Consider the following 14,122-nt stretch of genomic DNA (forward strand, 5'->3'; position numbering starts at 1 on the left):
CGTTTAGCGATGAACTTTGGCTAATTTGTGAGTTGCTGTGTGCAGTACAGCACCAGTCGTACGAAGTGTAGTAACTTTCAAACAGCGGTGTAAAAAGCACTCACATTTTTTACTTAAGTAAAACTATTAATACTGAAATGTAGAAACACTCTTTTACAAGTAAAAGTCCGGTAATCAAAATGTACTTGAGTAAAAGTACAAAAGTATTGGCATCAAAATATACTTAAAGTAACAAAAGTAAAAGTACCCATTATGCAGAATGTCCCATTCCATGTATAAATGACAAATCTTTTGAAAATAGCAGAACTAAGCTCACAACGTGTTGCGATGTGACCTTGTAACTAGTAACTAAAGTTTTCAAATATTGTAGGGGAGTAAAAGTACAATATTTGGTTCCGAGATTTGGCGTTGTAGAAGTAAAAGTATTGAAAATTGGTACTCAGTAAAGTAAAAAGATACCTAAAAATTGTACGTAACACTTTAGTAAATGTAGGCTACTTAGTTACTTTACACCACTGGTAACAAAATTCCACGAGTCGCCAGTTTCGGTGTAACCTGCTCCAAACACAAGACATGGCCAGCCAGCAAATTACGCATGCGCACTGGTCGGCGCTTTAAAACAAGTCTTGAGGAGGGAACTAACATGAAGGCACTTCCAGGACCAGGTGGGCATCAAACAAACACACACATAGAATCGCAGCTGCATCGTGTACTTTGTAACAACGCGCCCCCGAGGAGAGGACGACCGTTCGGACGTGGTTGTTCATCAAAGCCGCAGACAGTCGCTCTATTCGTGCGTGTTTGACAGTAGCAGCACGAACTGGCTTAGCATTAGCATGCTAGCCAGTGTTGCCATGTTGGCGTTTTATAAGCGACTTTGGGCTTCTTTTTCTGTAAAGTTGCTTGTAAAAAATGTTAATTTGCGGATTTTGGGTCTCGTTTCTACTTGCTTATTTAGGCTTTGCTTTCAATTTTTTTTTTATTAAACCAGTGGTTCTCAGATATATTCATGGCAATGTTTGTGCCAGGGTCCTCCGGGGAGCATTTGTGTTAGAATGTTTAAACAAGTAAATATTCCACAAGAGTTTTTGAAAAGAGCCGATCTACAAGCTAACAAAGCGCCGTGATGCGACGCGTTGTGGGCTTGTAGATTGGCTATTTTCAAAAAGCCGTGGTTTAAAGTGCTCATAAGTCGCTTCTTTTGGGCTCGTTTTCCTAGAGCCGGTTGCTTGTTTCTCTCGCGAAACCTGGCAACACCGATGCTAGCTAGCTGTTATTGTTTTTCATCATTTGGACTGGAGAGAGAAGCTAAAATGGAGGCACATCGCTGCTGGTGCCAGTGTGTGTCCTACGCAGCCACTCCCGAGTCCCCGTTGAGATCTTCATCTGCATTATAAACGTCTGTTGGAAATACTAAAGTTGTTACAAAACACGCATTGCTAGTTTAGCCCTAGTTAGCATCGGTGTGTTTGTTGTTCTCGTGCCGTAATGCGGCGTTAGCTTAGCTTGCCTTTCAAATCCGGCAAATTTAGAAGAGAGGATGTGCCGGGAACAATAACATAACCCTAACGTTAGTATAACGTTTCATTCTGCGTTTGAACCGGTTGCCAGTGGTGTTTGTACTTAATTCAAAGTTATCGGCGAGGAGGGACGGGCGTGTTTTGCGTTTTCTGGCCAGCTAACGTACGTTTGTTTTGCAGGGTAAAAGCGGGCAACTTGGCCGAGTTTCGCCGCCCGATCGAGACGTTGCAGAATGAAAAGTCGCTGCTGTGTTCGCCATGACTCTGAGATCAACGCTGTATGCGAGCACGGGATTCAAGCTAAACCCTGACGCCATCGATTTGGAGAAGACCCACGTCGGCGCCGCCACGGTGAGTCCCGTAACCATCAAGAGGGAATCCTGCGACTTTGTCCTAGATGTTCCAGGCGTGCTGGGGGGCGAGATCCCTGGCAAGTCAAAGGACTTCTTAGACCAGAACTACACAACGAGCAAAGTTGCCCGCACTGCCACGGTTGCAGAAGCACTTCAGGGGGACAATAAAACTGTGGGGATATTGTCCCCTGCCAGACAAATGGGGGGTGAGGGAACCCCGGTGAAAGGTAAACCCCTCTCAATTGACAATATGGATAACCCTCAGATGGCTTTGAACAATAACCCCAAGGATGCTGGTGCTGATGAGAGTGCGAAGGGTGGTGGCCCAGGGGTCCTCGGTAGCGCGTCCATCGAGGTCAGCTCAGAGGGCAAGTGGAGGAACATCAAGAAGACGCCTGCCAATCCCCACACTCAAGCCAACTGCCTTCGCCAGATTCTCCTCCTTCAACTGGACCTCATTGAGCAACAGCAGCAGCAGCTGCAGTCGAAGGATAAGGAGATAGATGAGCTGAAAGCGGAGAAGGAGACGGTAAAGTTTTAGAAAAAAGTTTTTTGTTTTTTTTAGAGGTTGAAGGAAAGTGTTATGTTTACTGATTAGGTGTAGTAATGCTGCAGTGTTTGCAAGCTAATTTCCATTGGACATCAGTGTGTGCTATCATGTAGTTGTCAACTGGGTACTACATTGTCAAGTTTGTATCCTCTTGGTTTGCAGCTACTTGCACGTATTGAGCGCATGGAGCGCCGCCTGCAGCTCACAAGGAAAGACCCGAGGGACAAGCGTCTTTTTCAGCCTCTGGAGCCATGGACCCCAGATAAAGAGGACATATGGGATCTGGAGGTGGTAGGGGCGACTCCACAACCGAACTCATCCATGCCGCTTCCTTTCAGTCGGGGTGGCAAAGGTCAAAAAAGGTAAATAGACAATTTAGGGCACAGTGCTGGGCATTCCCTAATTGTTTTTCTATAGAGACTGAACCTCCAGTGCTAAAAGCCACACAGGCAAGGTCCTACATACAGTGATTCACTGACCAGAAATTAGAAAAATTGTGGGAACCGTTTCCTATTCATTTTGTTTTTTAATTCTTTAAAATGTAAAATTAAGTATTGCATTTCTTGCCATGAACCATGTCAGCCAAAAACAATTTCAGTTTACTAATCAAATATTGTGTTGCAGGAAATCTTGCTTTGGCGACTCAAAAGGCCAGAAAGCACGAGGCAAGGGTTCAAAGTTCAGCCCCCAGAAGCCTCCCGATGTTCGACCTGGGTCTCCGTACCAAAGGGAGCTTCGTAGTAAGGAGACCCCAGAGAAGACGGGGCTCGGGAGGTCAGAAAAGGACCTTTTTCACACATGTAAAGAGGAGCCCGAGGAGTTCAGTTGCCAGATGGAAGAGTTGCCCTTCATGTCTACCACAGAGATGTACCTGTGCTGCTGGCATCAACCTCCCTTGTCCCCTCTGCGTGAGACTTCCCCTAAAAAGGAGGAAGATGTGGCTAGTGAGGCATCTTGTCATCTGTGCAAATCTTTATTAATTTCTTAAATACTAACGATTGTTGATTTCTGTTTAATGATAGTGGTTTCCACTTTTCCTCCACTTCTTGGCTGCTTTGTAGTTCCTTCCTGGAGGGAAAACTGTATAGAGCCCTTGGATGGGGAGTCATCCAGTAGCATCCCAGAGGTGAGACACATAAATGTCAACCTTACAGTTATTTCATTTCATTGGATAGTTATTCCAAAGCAGTTGAGAGCTCACATGACTCTACCCCGCTTATGGATTATGCGCATGTGTTCTTGTGTCTCTCCATCAAGGCACTGGAAGACGGTGTGTTCCTTAAGCGGCACTTAAAGCTAGAGTTGGATGAGAAGAGGAGAAAAAGGTGTGAATTCATTTATTTCTTCAAAACTGTATTCCATTATGCCTCATTTTGTTTGACTTGTACAACAGAAAGTTTGTTTTTGGGGGGGTTCTGGAAGAATTTCCATTTATATCGGGGAGAGCGTGTTATTTTTCAAAACGTACATTTGTACTGTATTGTAATGGTTGTTCAGGAATTGAATGCAAACTAGGCTATGGTCAGGGGTGCACATAACTTTTTAGGTCTGGTACGCAGAAGAGCACCTGGACATGTGACTTGGTGCGCATGGCGCCCGTCCCGTTTTGTCAACGGGGGGGGGGGGGGGTTCAGCCCGGACAGTTTTGTGAACGGGGGGGGGGGGGGGGGGGTACTGCACGGTGCCCACCGGACAGTTTTGTCAACGGGGGGGGGGGGGCGAGAAAAAGAGGACGCTCTGCTTCTAAATTCCGCCGATTTTCGCCGTTTTTTTTTCTCACGCTGTTAGATAAAGCCCCCAAGGTTGGTGCCCTGTGCTGCTGCGCTGATTTTATCCGCCAGATTGGGACGTTCACGGCATATTTACGGTGCGTTCATCATCGGTGACGAGTGCCTCTAACAGCCGCTGCTGGCTGCGTGCACGCAGCGAGGCAATGCGAGGCGATCCGAGGCGACGCGAGTCATATCTCTACCCCTGTGCCTAATGGCTGTACATGGGGCCGACGGGTGCTTTAGAGTGATTGTGTGAGTGGCTTCAGGAAGTAAATTCCTAGCCTCGATCTCCAGGCTTTTATTTTTTAGTTTTGCTAAAAAATAAAAGCTTGGAAATTCCTGTCCCAGCTGTTGGTGCGCAAAAGCGCCTCGCGTCGCCTGATGTGGTGCGCATTTTTTATTTTGGGTGCGCATGCGCACCTGCGCACCAGTTATGTGCACCCCTGGCTATGGTGAATCCTTAATGACTAATGAATGTTCATAATTCTTGCCACATATTTGGGAATAGTGTCACTTTAAAAAACAAAAAAGAGGCTTTATTATCAATTATAAAATATTTTTAATCACATCATGTTAACATGTTTAAGCATAGGCCTCCATCAAACATCGCAATGCAATTAAGGCCCGGTTATATTTCCACAATCCGTGTAGTTGCAAGGGTGTGTGGGGACAGCGATCATGGTTGTGATTATACACACGCATTGGAGAGCAACACGGGCTGCACTCAATTTCAAGGCTTAGTCTAATGAGAAGAGGTCAACTGTCCTAGTTTTACTCTTGCTTCAATTATTTCTGTGAATTCCTGTTATTTGCTGAAGACCTCAGATTCAAAATAAATTCCTTCAGCAAACCCTTGAGATTTTTTTTTTTTAATTCAGATTTTTATTCTGTTTGTATACCTTAAGAAACCTGTCACCGAACATTGCTTCAATTTCAAGTCCTTTATTGTCACATAATACAGTGAGTGGGTAGCGATCTAAACTTTTTAGCTCAAATGCAGTCAGTGTACTTGTGGCGCATACAGTATCTGCAGCCACAAAATCTGCGCTGCACGTGGATGTCCCTGCAGATATGAGTGATATGATGAGGCGACGTATAGTTTGGCCTTAAATAACCATTACAACAAGACAATTGTAAGAGTGGACTTTACAAACTAAATCAATAGGGCAACCTCAGACTGAATTAGAAAAGGTGGCACTTTACATTTTATTTAAAATGGTCAATGTTGGAACAAGAGACTATCCCAGAACCTGGGGGGCAGCAACAGAAAAAGGCTGGTCACCTTTGCTTTTGAGGTGTGATTGGGAGCTGAGGAGTATTTGTAAGGGTGACCTATCTGGGGGCTTAACGTGGAATTAGCACATCAGTGGTGTGTTGTGGAGCTAATTTACATTACAGGAGTGATTTGCATAAAATAAAAATCATTAAGATAGACCTTTATTAAGCCTGCAGGGGAAATTCAGTCCCAGCTTCACCCAGGTGATGGCTGCTCTGATGGCATAGTGGGTGGTGTGACCTTAATACCAGACGGACTCTCTACCCAAGGCGGTCTGATCAAGAGATATCTAGTCAATGGCTTAGTTTACAGTTACTTTGTAATAGTTTGCCATTTTTAAGAAACCACAACATCAGCAAGTAAAAAATAATTGATACTTTGGAAATGAGATTTAGATTTGGGACCCGAGTATTAATGTCCACAGGTCAAAATTCTGTGACGCAGAAGAAGCAGATGGCTTCTCCGCTCTATTAAACCTACCTTGATGATGTTTTTATTCTACTGCTTCCTGCCCCATTTGTAATTTTTGTTCATTTATGTTTGCAGATGGGACATCCAGCGAATCAGAGAGCAGCGCATGTTTGCGCGTTTACAACAGCGCATGAACAAGAAGAAAGTTGTCCAGGAGGTTGAGCCAGAGATATCGTCCTTCTATCCCGATTGTGAAGATGGTAAATTTGCTTTCTTTAACATCCCAGTGGCAGTGTAATGAATTACACATGATATATATAATCTTTTTTTTCAAATGTGCTGATGTTTTTTTTATTTTTACTTGATCATTCTTTTCGTTTTCCCCAGTTGAATCCATAGTCATCACCCCCTTCCTGCCTGTGGTTGCGTTTGGCAGGCCACTACCAAAACTCACTCAACAGTAAGAGAGAGAGAGAGACACACACACACACACACACACACACACACACACACACACACACACACACACACACACACACACACACACACACACACACACACACACACACACACACACACACACACACACACACACACACACATATAAATAAATTCAGAATTTAAGGAAGTGCATTACAATAAAAAATAAAACGACTAATATAAGATGTGGAGGTTGGGTAAAAGAGGGGGGAAAAAAACAACAAATCTAGGTAGGCTGATGGCATTGGGGTGAGCACTATTGTGCCTCAGTGTGGACTTTGAAATGGAATCAAAATATTATGCACTCTAACTCAAATGAGATGGAAAAGTACCCACAGCTGAGCCTAAAAAGTAATGAACAGTTTTTTTTTTTACCACATCCTGACAGTGAGGGTTTACGTTAGCGGAACAAAAAATAGGTTGATTAAGTTAGCAAATACAAGGACTATTGATATAGAAATCCATAGAAATGGTAGACTTGAATTGCAAAGAGACAAATAAGAATGTCAAAAGTGTCCTCTGGAGTATATTAATGAAATGTTCTCAAATTGTCTCTTCAGGAACTTCGACTTGCCATGGCTCGATGATCGAAGCCGCTGTCGCATTGAGGTGCCCAAAAAACACACACCTCACCGGACCTGTCGAAAGTGAACTGTGTGTCATTAACATAATGGGAAGTTCTACACCCTACTCAGATTTCTAATGCTTCCTTGTCTTTGGGCAAAAAGACTGTCAGTGGTTGCTGCATATAGGAAGTGTGCTAATTGTTGTCTGTCTGTGGACGAATAAATGGCTGTCTTAAGTCTCAAACTATCACCACAGACCAGCTGTTCTCCAATGGAGTGGTACAGAAAGATAGGGTGTGGCAGATCGCTGCAACTTCAGTTCACTTTGGTAATTTTGTCCCTATTGTTACCTTTTGGAGAGTAACGCCTTGTTGCAACAAGATTACAGTCCCCTTGTTAATCTCAGTTTGTTCTGAAAAAAATCTAAAACCATTAAGCATGACTTAATTTTCAAATACTTTGGTAATTGCTTTGCCATGCCAAATTGATTTATTACTTCAACGCGAGTAGTGCTATTGATTTGTATTGTTACATTTTACATAGTCGCTGACTGCCCGGAGAAGTTGGGGACTCCAATCTTGACAATTTATTAAATAGAAAAAAATTCTATTGCCATTTGACTGAAAATCAGAGCTCAGAAGTGTACAGTATGAGCAATGTGGCTGCCCGTTGCTGGATTCTCCTTTGCCTCCCACATCCCCTCTGCCTAGATGAATAATCTTCTGAATTTGACCGTCATGCTTGTCTGTGTATTGATCATATCATTGTACTTACAAGTTTCATACCAACATGTGCACTGCAGTGTGGGTATCAAGTGTCAGATCCACACTGCATGATGTTGCATCTCTTGATCCAAAAGGAGGTGACGGAAGTACTAGGCACCACAAAACCTATATTGGGAAAAGTTCTCATGCTGAATTGTCCATGCTTTGCTTGAAAAAAAAAGGCTGGATTTAATCATTGTCAGCATACCAGAGAGGAGGCTAAATTGACATGAAACCCATGTTCATTTCTGTTTTTGTTTGCATTGGTTTGGGGTTTTTATATGTTGCATGGTCTCTTCTGAGCTGACAACTGTTCCAAAAAGATCGCAGCATGGCATACCTCTGGAGCATCTTCTCTGTTGATTGTATTTCAGAGAAGATGGAAAAATGTTTCAAGTTTTTGAAAGCATGACTTTTGGCCGCTTAGTCCAGTGAAAACTCCTGTGTTCTACTTGAACAGCCTTATCTTAAGGTGATCCAAGAATAACAAAGTGATCTTTTGTTTGTTCTGGATTTTCTTTTTCTAATCTATACAATATGCTTACATGCAGTAAATATTAGCCTACGTATGTGTAATGATTGGTCTTGAAGGATGCATAGCCACCATTCAAGGGAACCAGTTTAGAACATAAATGTTCTTTCTAGCTGTAGTTATAGCTCTGTTGACCAGTACACACTTGAACATGCTGCCAGTTATTGTTCTCTGAATTTCTATGTTTCAATGTACAATCGTACAGTTTAGTTTGGCAATATTTTTGCTTGTTCACTGCACTTGCTTAACCATTTACTGCAACCAATGAGCATATGTGTAGGTGGATCTCAGAAATACAAAACTGGTCTTCTGTACATAGCTTTCAGAAACAAATGTACATAAGGAAAACATGTCTGTTATTTTTTTATTATTTAATGTTCCAAGTGTTGAGTACATTCAAAATTGTTTCCTGAAAAATGATTGTATGTTGACAAAATAATTGACCGTTTTGAAAGTTCAGATTTTTTTTTTTGAATAAAATTAACGTCTATACTACTGTCTTGGATATTGGTCAGTCGAATCATAGGATTGATAAATGAATGATAGCATTCAACAGACATTGGGGAACTCAAGTGAAGTGACTACAGCTTGAGGCAAATGACAGCCAAAATGCAAATGCACTAAATGATTAATGCATCACAGGTCAGTTAATTGACTCATCCCAGATGTGCAGCTTTATGAACATGGAGCCAGGTTTTCTATTTTCTGATTAATCAGACTTGAATGTCAAATGTGAAAAAATGTTTTATTGAATAAAGAAAACAAACAGGACAATTTCTCAAAAATATAAACGCCCTTCATCAGTTTAAGAATCATGTCAAAAATGCCACCAATAAAGGGCTATTACATACCAGGCACCATGTGGTTAGTGCCCCCTCTATGTTGCTACTGGTGGAAAATTAGCAAATTGGGGCATACTCTCATCCCATTGTCATATTTTTGTTAAATCCACTGTCCTATTAGTAATTTCACACAAAACGATAAAAGGATATGTCAAACAAAATATACACACATATATATACTGTATATCTCACCTACTTTCATTTATCCTTTCTTCTGGTTCTTTAAAACATTTTGTAATTAGTGTTACTTTGAATAGTGAAACAACTGAAACAACAAATGTTTTGGCATTCAATCTCTCCTCAGATTGTTCAGTCGCTCCTCCAAGTCAGCATCAGCATCTGCTAGGGCAGCTTGGGGCTCAGCCTTCTTTCCTCCTGCCACTGATAGGCTTCCTCCAGTGGCTGGCAGGTCTAAATAAACACCATAGTAATTCAAAGATGTGAAGACATACATTTCTTTAATACATGTGTTATATTGGACCGAGGATGAGAGCATGCCCATAATATTGATAAATGTTCTGTAATCTCTTTGCGGGTGCAATAATAAATTTTACTTACTTGATAGCTCATCTGAGAGATTGAGACCCAGTTCATCCAGCACTTGGGACACGATGGCATCGCTGCATAAGACACAAGGACAGACTTAAGAAGAAAATAAAACCCACCTTTGCACAGGCTTGACTCTTTAATATTGAATAAATAGTCTGTATGAGAATGTAATGTTCATCTTATTTCTGTCTCCTACTGTACCTCTCATCCTCATCATCCTCATCACCCATAGCATCATCTATTGCGTCATTCATCATCTCCTCCTTCATGTCCATTATTTCACTCTGTCGTTCAAACTCCATCATAATCTTCTGAATCTGAGGCATCTTGAGCTGTTGAAATAAATGCAGGATTAACACAGACTCTCACCTAATGATCAATCAATAAAATATGCTTAGCAGCAACAAGTAAATCTTATTTTGTTACATGTCTCAAAAGTTTTGTCCTGTACTTCAATCCACTGTTATGAATACCACAAATAGCTCACCTGTCTGTTCATGGTGGACATGGCTTTGGTGACACCTTTCATTGCCTGTGCCATGCTGTTGTTGGACTTTAGCGTCTGAATCTTGAGACTGACAGCCTGGATATTTGCTCTCATCATGATAAACTTCTTGACGTAGCGCCTTGTGCGAACCAAGTCCTTGGCCATGATCTTGACTGCATCCTGCAATGATTATAAATAATATACAAGCCTGTTAGCCATTACAAAGATTGGAAACTAAGTGTGCTCCTCTGGCTACAGCAACATATATTTTTGTAACATAGCCCAGGTCATTTTATAGATGGGTGGTTGCTGAAAACTGACTAGTATGTAGCTAGTGTTAATATCCCTCCCTGTATTTCTACGATTAATGACATAATGTGATAAATGAAATAATGTTCCATTGTATGAACATATTTTGCTGTTATTTTTCTCCACTTCTCCGCTCACCATCTGTCCCTGTTTAGCCATTTTCTTTATGTCAGCAATGATTTTCTTCTCCTGCTGCTCCAGTCTCTGTCGTTCCCTGTCCAGATCTCTCATGGCCCGGTTGAGAGCCCGCTGGTTCTGCCTCAGCATCTCCTCTGGGGTCTTCCTCTTCCCAAACAGGAAATCCATCTTCAGAAACAAACAAGCCAATAATGATGAGTGATAATAATGACAAAGTACTGCTTGAAACATCAGTGTTTCTTTGTATCATTGTTGTATTTTAGTACAATCGTTTTTGTTCTGCAAGATCCACAAAACTTTGTATTTGGACCTGCATGTCTGCCCAGCAGACATTTCAAAGAGATTGAAATCCTAAAGTGAAACTTTAGCTCTGGGTGGGGAGGACTCCCGTGGAGAGTTATGACTCAGTTATTATACTGTACCACCATCTTAATATTTCATGTCCAACAATAAGTTACAGTATAACCTTAACCTTGCCAATAAAGACGACTGTTTATGTTTTTTTTAGCCTGTTCGTGCTGTGCAACTAGCCCCGTTTTAATATTTTAATATTTGGGCGTAGCAGAGAAGAGCTTGTTTTCTAGGTCTTAAATATCTGTCAACATTCCCTGGGCTATTACCCTGCTAGCTAAATGTAGCTGCCTAAAAAGAACATTTGGTTGTGGTTCGAGTCTCACCTTGTAAGGAGTGTATGGTGATGTGACGGTAGTAGAACGGGTGTTTTGTCTTTAAAGATGTCCTGGCTGCTTTTTACTCGACTATTTAGAACGACTTATTTGTTTTCTTTCACACGCTTCCGGGTATGAGCTTCACTTCCGGGATGTGACCAGCGTTGCCAGATGTTGTGAAATAAACAAACAACTAGACATAAAACAAGCCCAAAAGAACCGAGCCGTTCGCCCTTTAAACATAATACATGCTATTTGAAAATAGCCGATCTACAAGCTCACAACGCGTCACATCGCGACGTGTTCTGTTTATAGATCTGCTTCTTTTTTTTTTACTCTTGAAGAAAAAAACAAACAGATTTTGTATGGAGGTCCCTCAGTACCTGGCATAAGATATTTTCAGCGTCTTGAAACTGTTGAAACACTGGTTTAAACAACATTAGGAAGCCCAAATAAGCAACTATACTTTAGAAACAAGCCCATAAAAAACGCAACCCGCAACCACCAATATTTACAAGCAACTTACCAGAAAAACAAGCCCAAAGTTGCTTATAATATGCCAACATGGCAACACTGGATGTGACGTCGGTTGGTGGTGTCACACTTTCCAATTGTCTTACCTACAGTTGAATCGTACTACGGTGCAACCAAGTAATGGGCTTTCCACATGGTTGAGTGTCGACGGATCATCTGTTTGTCAGCGGTTGCAATGGGTGTTTTGTTGACAGTGTCATGATCCAGTTGAATCATTTTCAAGCTAATGACTTTTCAGGGCTTTTTTTTGTCAATACAGAATACTGGACCGGAATAACATCTACGCGGACCTTTTTGTGCTACACGTTTTAATATAATCCGTCTCTCCTGGATATTTAATAAGATTCGCTGGATAGTTTTCTTTCGCCGATTATCAGTATGGGAACGTGCTTTGCCTATAAGTACATGTCCCTGTTTATTTGCTCCAGGACTTTAGTGAAACCCGTGCCAAACAGTGTATGGTCTCAGTTTGCATCCTACCACTGTGCAAGTGCTCTCCTGCGCCCAAAAGACAGCACTAGAGATGAACCTGTGACGAGGAGGCGGCGGACTGTTTCAAGAAACTTTGATATGAAACAAAGCAGGCCTTCTATATCTGATGGACGGGAGGGCCACGGCCAGGGGTGGTCTGGTGCGTCCAGGAGGGACCACCCTGGGGCTTTGGGTGTAGGAACAGCCTGGAAGAGAGAGATCCCAGCACTGTGGGAGCCGACTCAGCCGAGGGCACAAGGAGTGTCATCTGAGCTCAGGAAACTCAGTCTTGAGGATTTCACAGACAAAAGTGAGAGGCCAGTCACACAGAAGGTAACAAAGGACCCCAAGGAGGAGAGGAACTATGAGGTGGTCTTTGGTGTGTCCCCGTGTCTCTTGGCTCTCACTCAGGGCAGAAGGAAAGCATATAAACTATTTGTTAAGGCGGGCGAGGCCTCTCATAGGTCTTCTGTGGTGCAGGTTTGTGAAGAGGCTCACAGGCGGGGAGTGCAGATTCAGCGCGTCAGTAAGAAGGATCTGGACAAGATATCTCCTGGACGTGTACATCAAGGGCTGTGCCTGCATGCCAGCCCTCTGACTTATGTCACAGAGGAGATGGCCTTTGTGCCTTCCAAGAATAAAAACACAACACCACTATGGCTCGTGCTCGCTGGAATTCAAGACCCAATGAATCTTGGTGCTGTTCTGCGCTCTGCCTATTTCCTTGGTGTAGATGGCGTCGCTAGCTGTCTTCAAAATAGCTGTCCACTGACACCAGTAGTCAGCAAGGCCAGCTCAGGTGCAATGGAGGTCATGGACGTACATGGATATAAAAACCTTGAAGGTATGCTAAAGCTGAAGGCAGCAGAGGGTTGGCAGGTAGTTGGCACTGTGGGAGCTGAGGTGGAGGAGCCACAGATTCCTGTGATACCATGTTCAGATTTTAGAATGACCAAACCTACATTGTTGGTGATGGGGGGTGAAGGGGAAGGCTTGTCCCCAGAGCTGCTCTGTCACTGTGACACACTGGTCACCATCCCAGCTCATAGAGGTTTGCACCCTGGCATAGAGTCTCTGAATGTCTCGGTAGCTACAGGTATTCTGCTGCACACTCTGCTGTCATCCAGGACAGCTGGCATCTGATGGTCAGCATGACAAAGAGGGGTTGATCGTTTTGTCAGTACTGTGTTATGTGACAAAATGACACATGTATTAGTTTTATGAAGCTCTTCATGTTCATTAACATGGACACAAGTCATTGGAGTTGTTTGCTTGCAGCATGTAATGTACAATAAATATCAATAAGGTTGCATTCCTGTATTTGATTATATTCACAACCTTTAGCTACTTTAGTTTCATAAGGGCATAAAATGTAATGCTTTTTATTGCAATCATATTTTCTAAATAATTTTGTTATTCAACAGGAAACAACTGCAGATGTGATGTGACTGAGAATAAAGTACTTTATGTCATGACCTTGCATAATTTCACATTTTCTCCTGGAACTGCTATTTGGACTTAAACAAAGTTCTGTTTTATCTCTCACCATATACACATTATGTACACATATGCACATACTAGCTCGTGGCTTTGTGGGCCGGCCTGACACTGGGAGGTCGAGGTTCAATCCCCGGCAGAGTCATACCAATGATGAAAATGATACGATACCCAATGCCAGTATGCCACCCTGCTTGGCAGTCAGCATCAATGGTTGGATTAGGGGTATGTCCCTTTGACATACTAGTGTCATGTCCAGGGGGTGTATTTGTACATCAAGCTGCCTCACACTAAGGAAACATGAGATAGGCTCCAGTCCTGACCCTTGGGCCACATGACTCTGGAACCCTTCAAGTGCAAGTATACCCCCTGGACATGACTCTAGGGACTTAAACACCAATCC

General features: G+C 42.6%; 3 protein-coding genes across 4 annotated transcripts; 2 read left to right on the forward strand and 1 right to left on the reverse strand.

The window, feature by feature from the left end:
* The first annotated feature begins 609 nt into the window (after positions 1-609).
* On the forward strand, positions 610-8,716 carry msl1b (MSL complex subunit 1b). 2 transcript variants are annotated; one of them, XM_084079307.1, is made up of 9 exons: positions 610-665; positions 1,701-2,402; positions 2,586-2,785; positions 3,048-3,367; positions 3,446-3,549; positions 3,681-3,748; positions 6,018-6,142; positions 6,270-6,342; positions 6,923-8,716. In XM_084079307.1, the coding sequence occupies exons 2-9, from the start codon at positions 1,779-1,781 to the stop codon at positions 7,011-7,013; spliced, it is 1,605 nt and encodes a 534-aa protein (XP_083935433.1). In that variant the 5' UTR covers positions 610-665; positions 1,701-1,778; the 3' UTR covers positions 7,014-8,716. The 2 variants fall into 2 exon arrangements, with proteins under 2 accessions (XP_083935433.1, XP_083935434.1); XM_084079308.1 differs by having other exon boundaries at positions 3,485-3,549.
* A 234-nt stretch (positions 8,717-8,950) lies between these two features.
* Positions 8,951-11,385, reverse strand: chmp2a (charged multivesicular body protein 2A). The gene is made up of 6 exons (XM_084079321.1): positions 11,227-11,385; positions 10,550-10,717; positions 10,103-10,282; positions 9,817-9,947; positions 9,625-9,686; positions 8,951-9,477 (listed from the first exon to the last, which is right to left on the reverse strand). Exons 2-6 carry the CDS (start codon positions 10,715-10,717, stop codon positions 9,356-9,358), a joined length of 663 nt encoding a protein of 220 aa, XP_083935447.1. The 5' UTR covers positions 11,227-11,385; the 3' UTR covers positions 8,951-9,355.
* A 494-nt stretch (positions 11,386-11,879) lies between these two features.
* Positions 11,880-13,669, forward strand: mrm1 (mitochondrial rRNA methyltransferase 1 homolog). The gene has a single exon (XM_084079309.1). It carries the CDS (start codon positions 12,130-12,132, stop codon positions 13,363-13,365), a length of 1,236 nt encoding a protein of 411 aa, XP_083935435.1. The 5' UTR covers positions 11,880-12,129; the 3' UTR covers positions 13,366-13,669.
* Positions 13,670-14,122: the final 453 nt, after the last annotated feature.

The sequence above is a fragment of the Gymnoscopelus microlampas genome (genome assembly GCF_963454915.1).
Source record: "Gymnoscopelus microlampas genome assembly, chromosome: 14".
NCBI classification, from domain to species: Eukaryota; Metazoa; Chordata; class Actinopteri; order Myctophiformes; family Myctophidae; genus Gymnoscopelus; species Gymnoscopelus microlampas.

Excerpts from the sequence above, each read along its gene's own strand:
- mrm1 (XM_084079309.1), top strand. The coding sequence starts at position 12,130 with ATGGGAACGTGCTTTGCCTATAAGTACATGTCCCTGTTTATTTGCTCC.
- chmp2a (XM_084079321.1), bottom strand. The coding sequence starts at position 10,717 with ATGGATTTCCTGTTTGGGAAGAGGAAGACCCCAGAGGAGATGCTGAGG. Across the intron at positions 10,283-10,549 it reads TGGCTAAACAGGGACAGATG|GATGCAGTCAAGATCATGGC; the intron begins GTGAGCGGAGAA and ends TAATCATTGCAG. Across the intron at positions 9,948-10,102 it reads TGTCCACCATGAACAGACAG|CTCAAGATGCCTCAGATTCA; the intron begins GTGAGCTATTTG and ends TTATTTCAACAG.
- msl1b (XM_084079307.1), top strand. The coding sequence starts at position 1,779 with ATGACTCTGAGATCAACGCTGTATGCGAGCACGGGATTCAAGCTAAAC. Across the intron at positions 2,786-3,047 it reads GGTGGCAAAGGTCAAAAAAG|GAAATCTTGCTTTGGCGACT; the intron begins GTAAATAGACAA and ends ATTGTGTTGCAG. Across the intron at positions 3,749-6,017 it reads GATGAGAAGAGGAGAAAAAG|ATGGGACATCCAGCGAATCA; the intron begins GTGTGAATTCAT and ends TTATGTTTGCAG.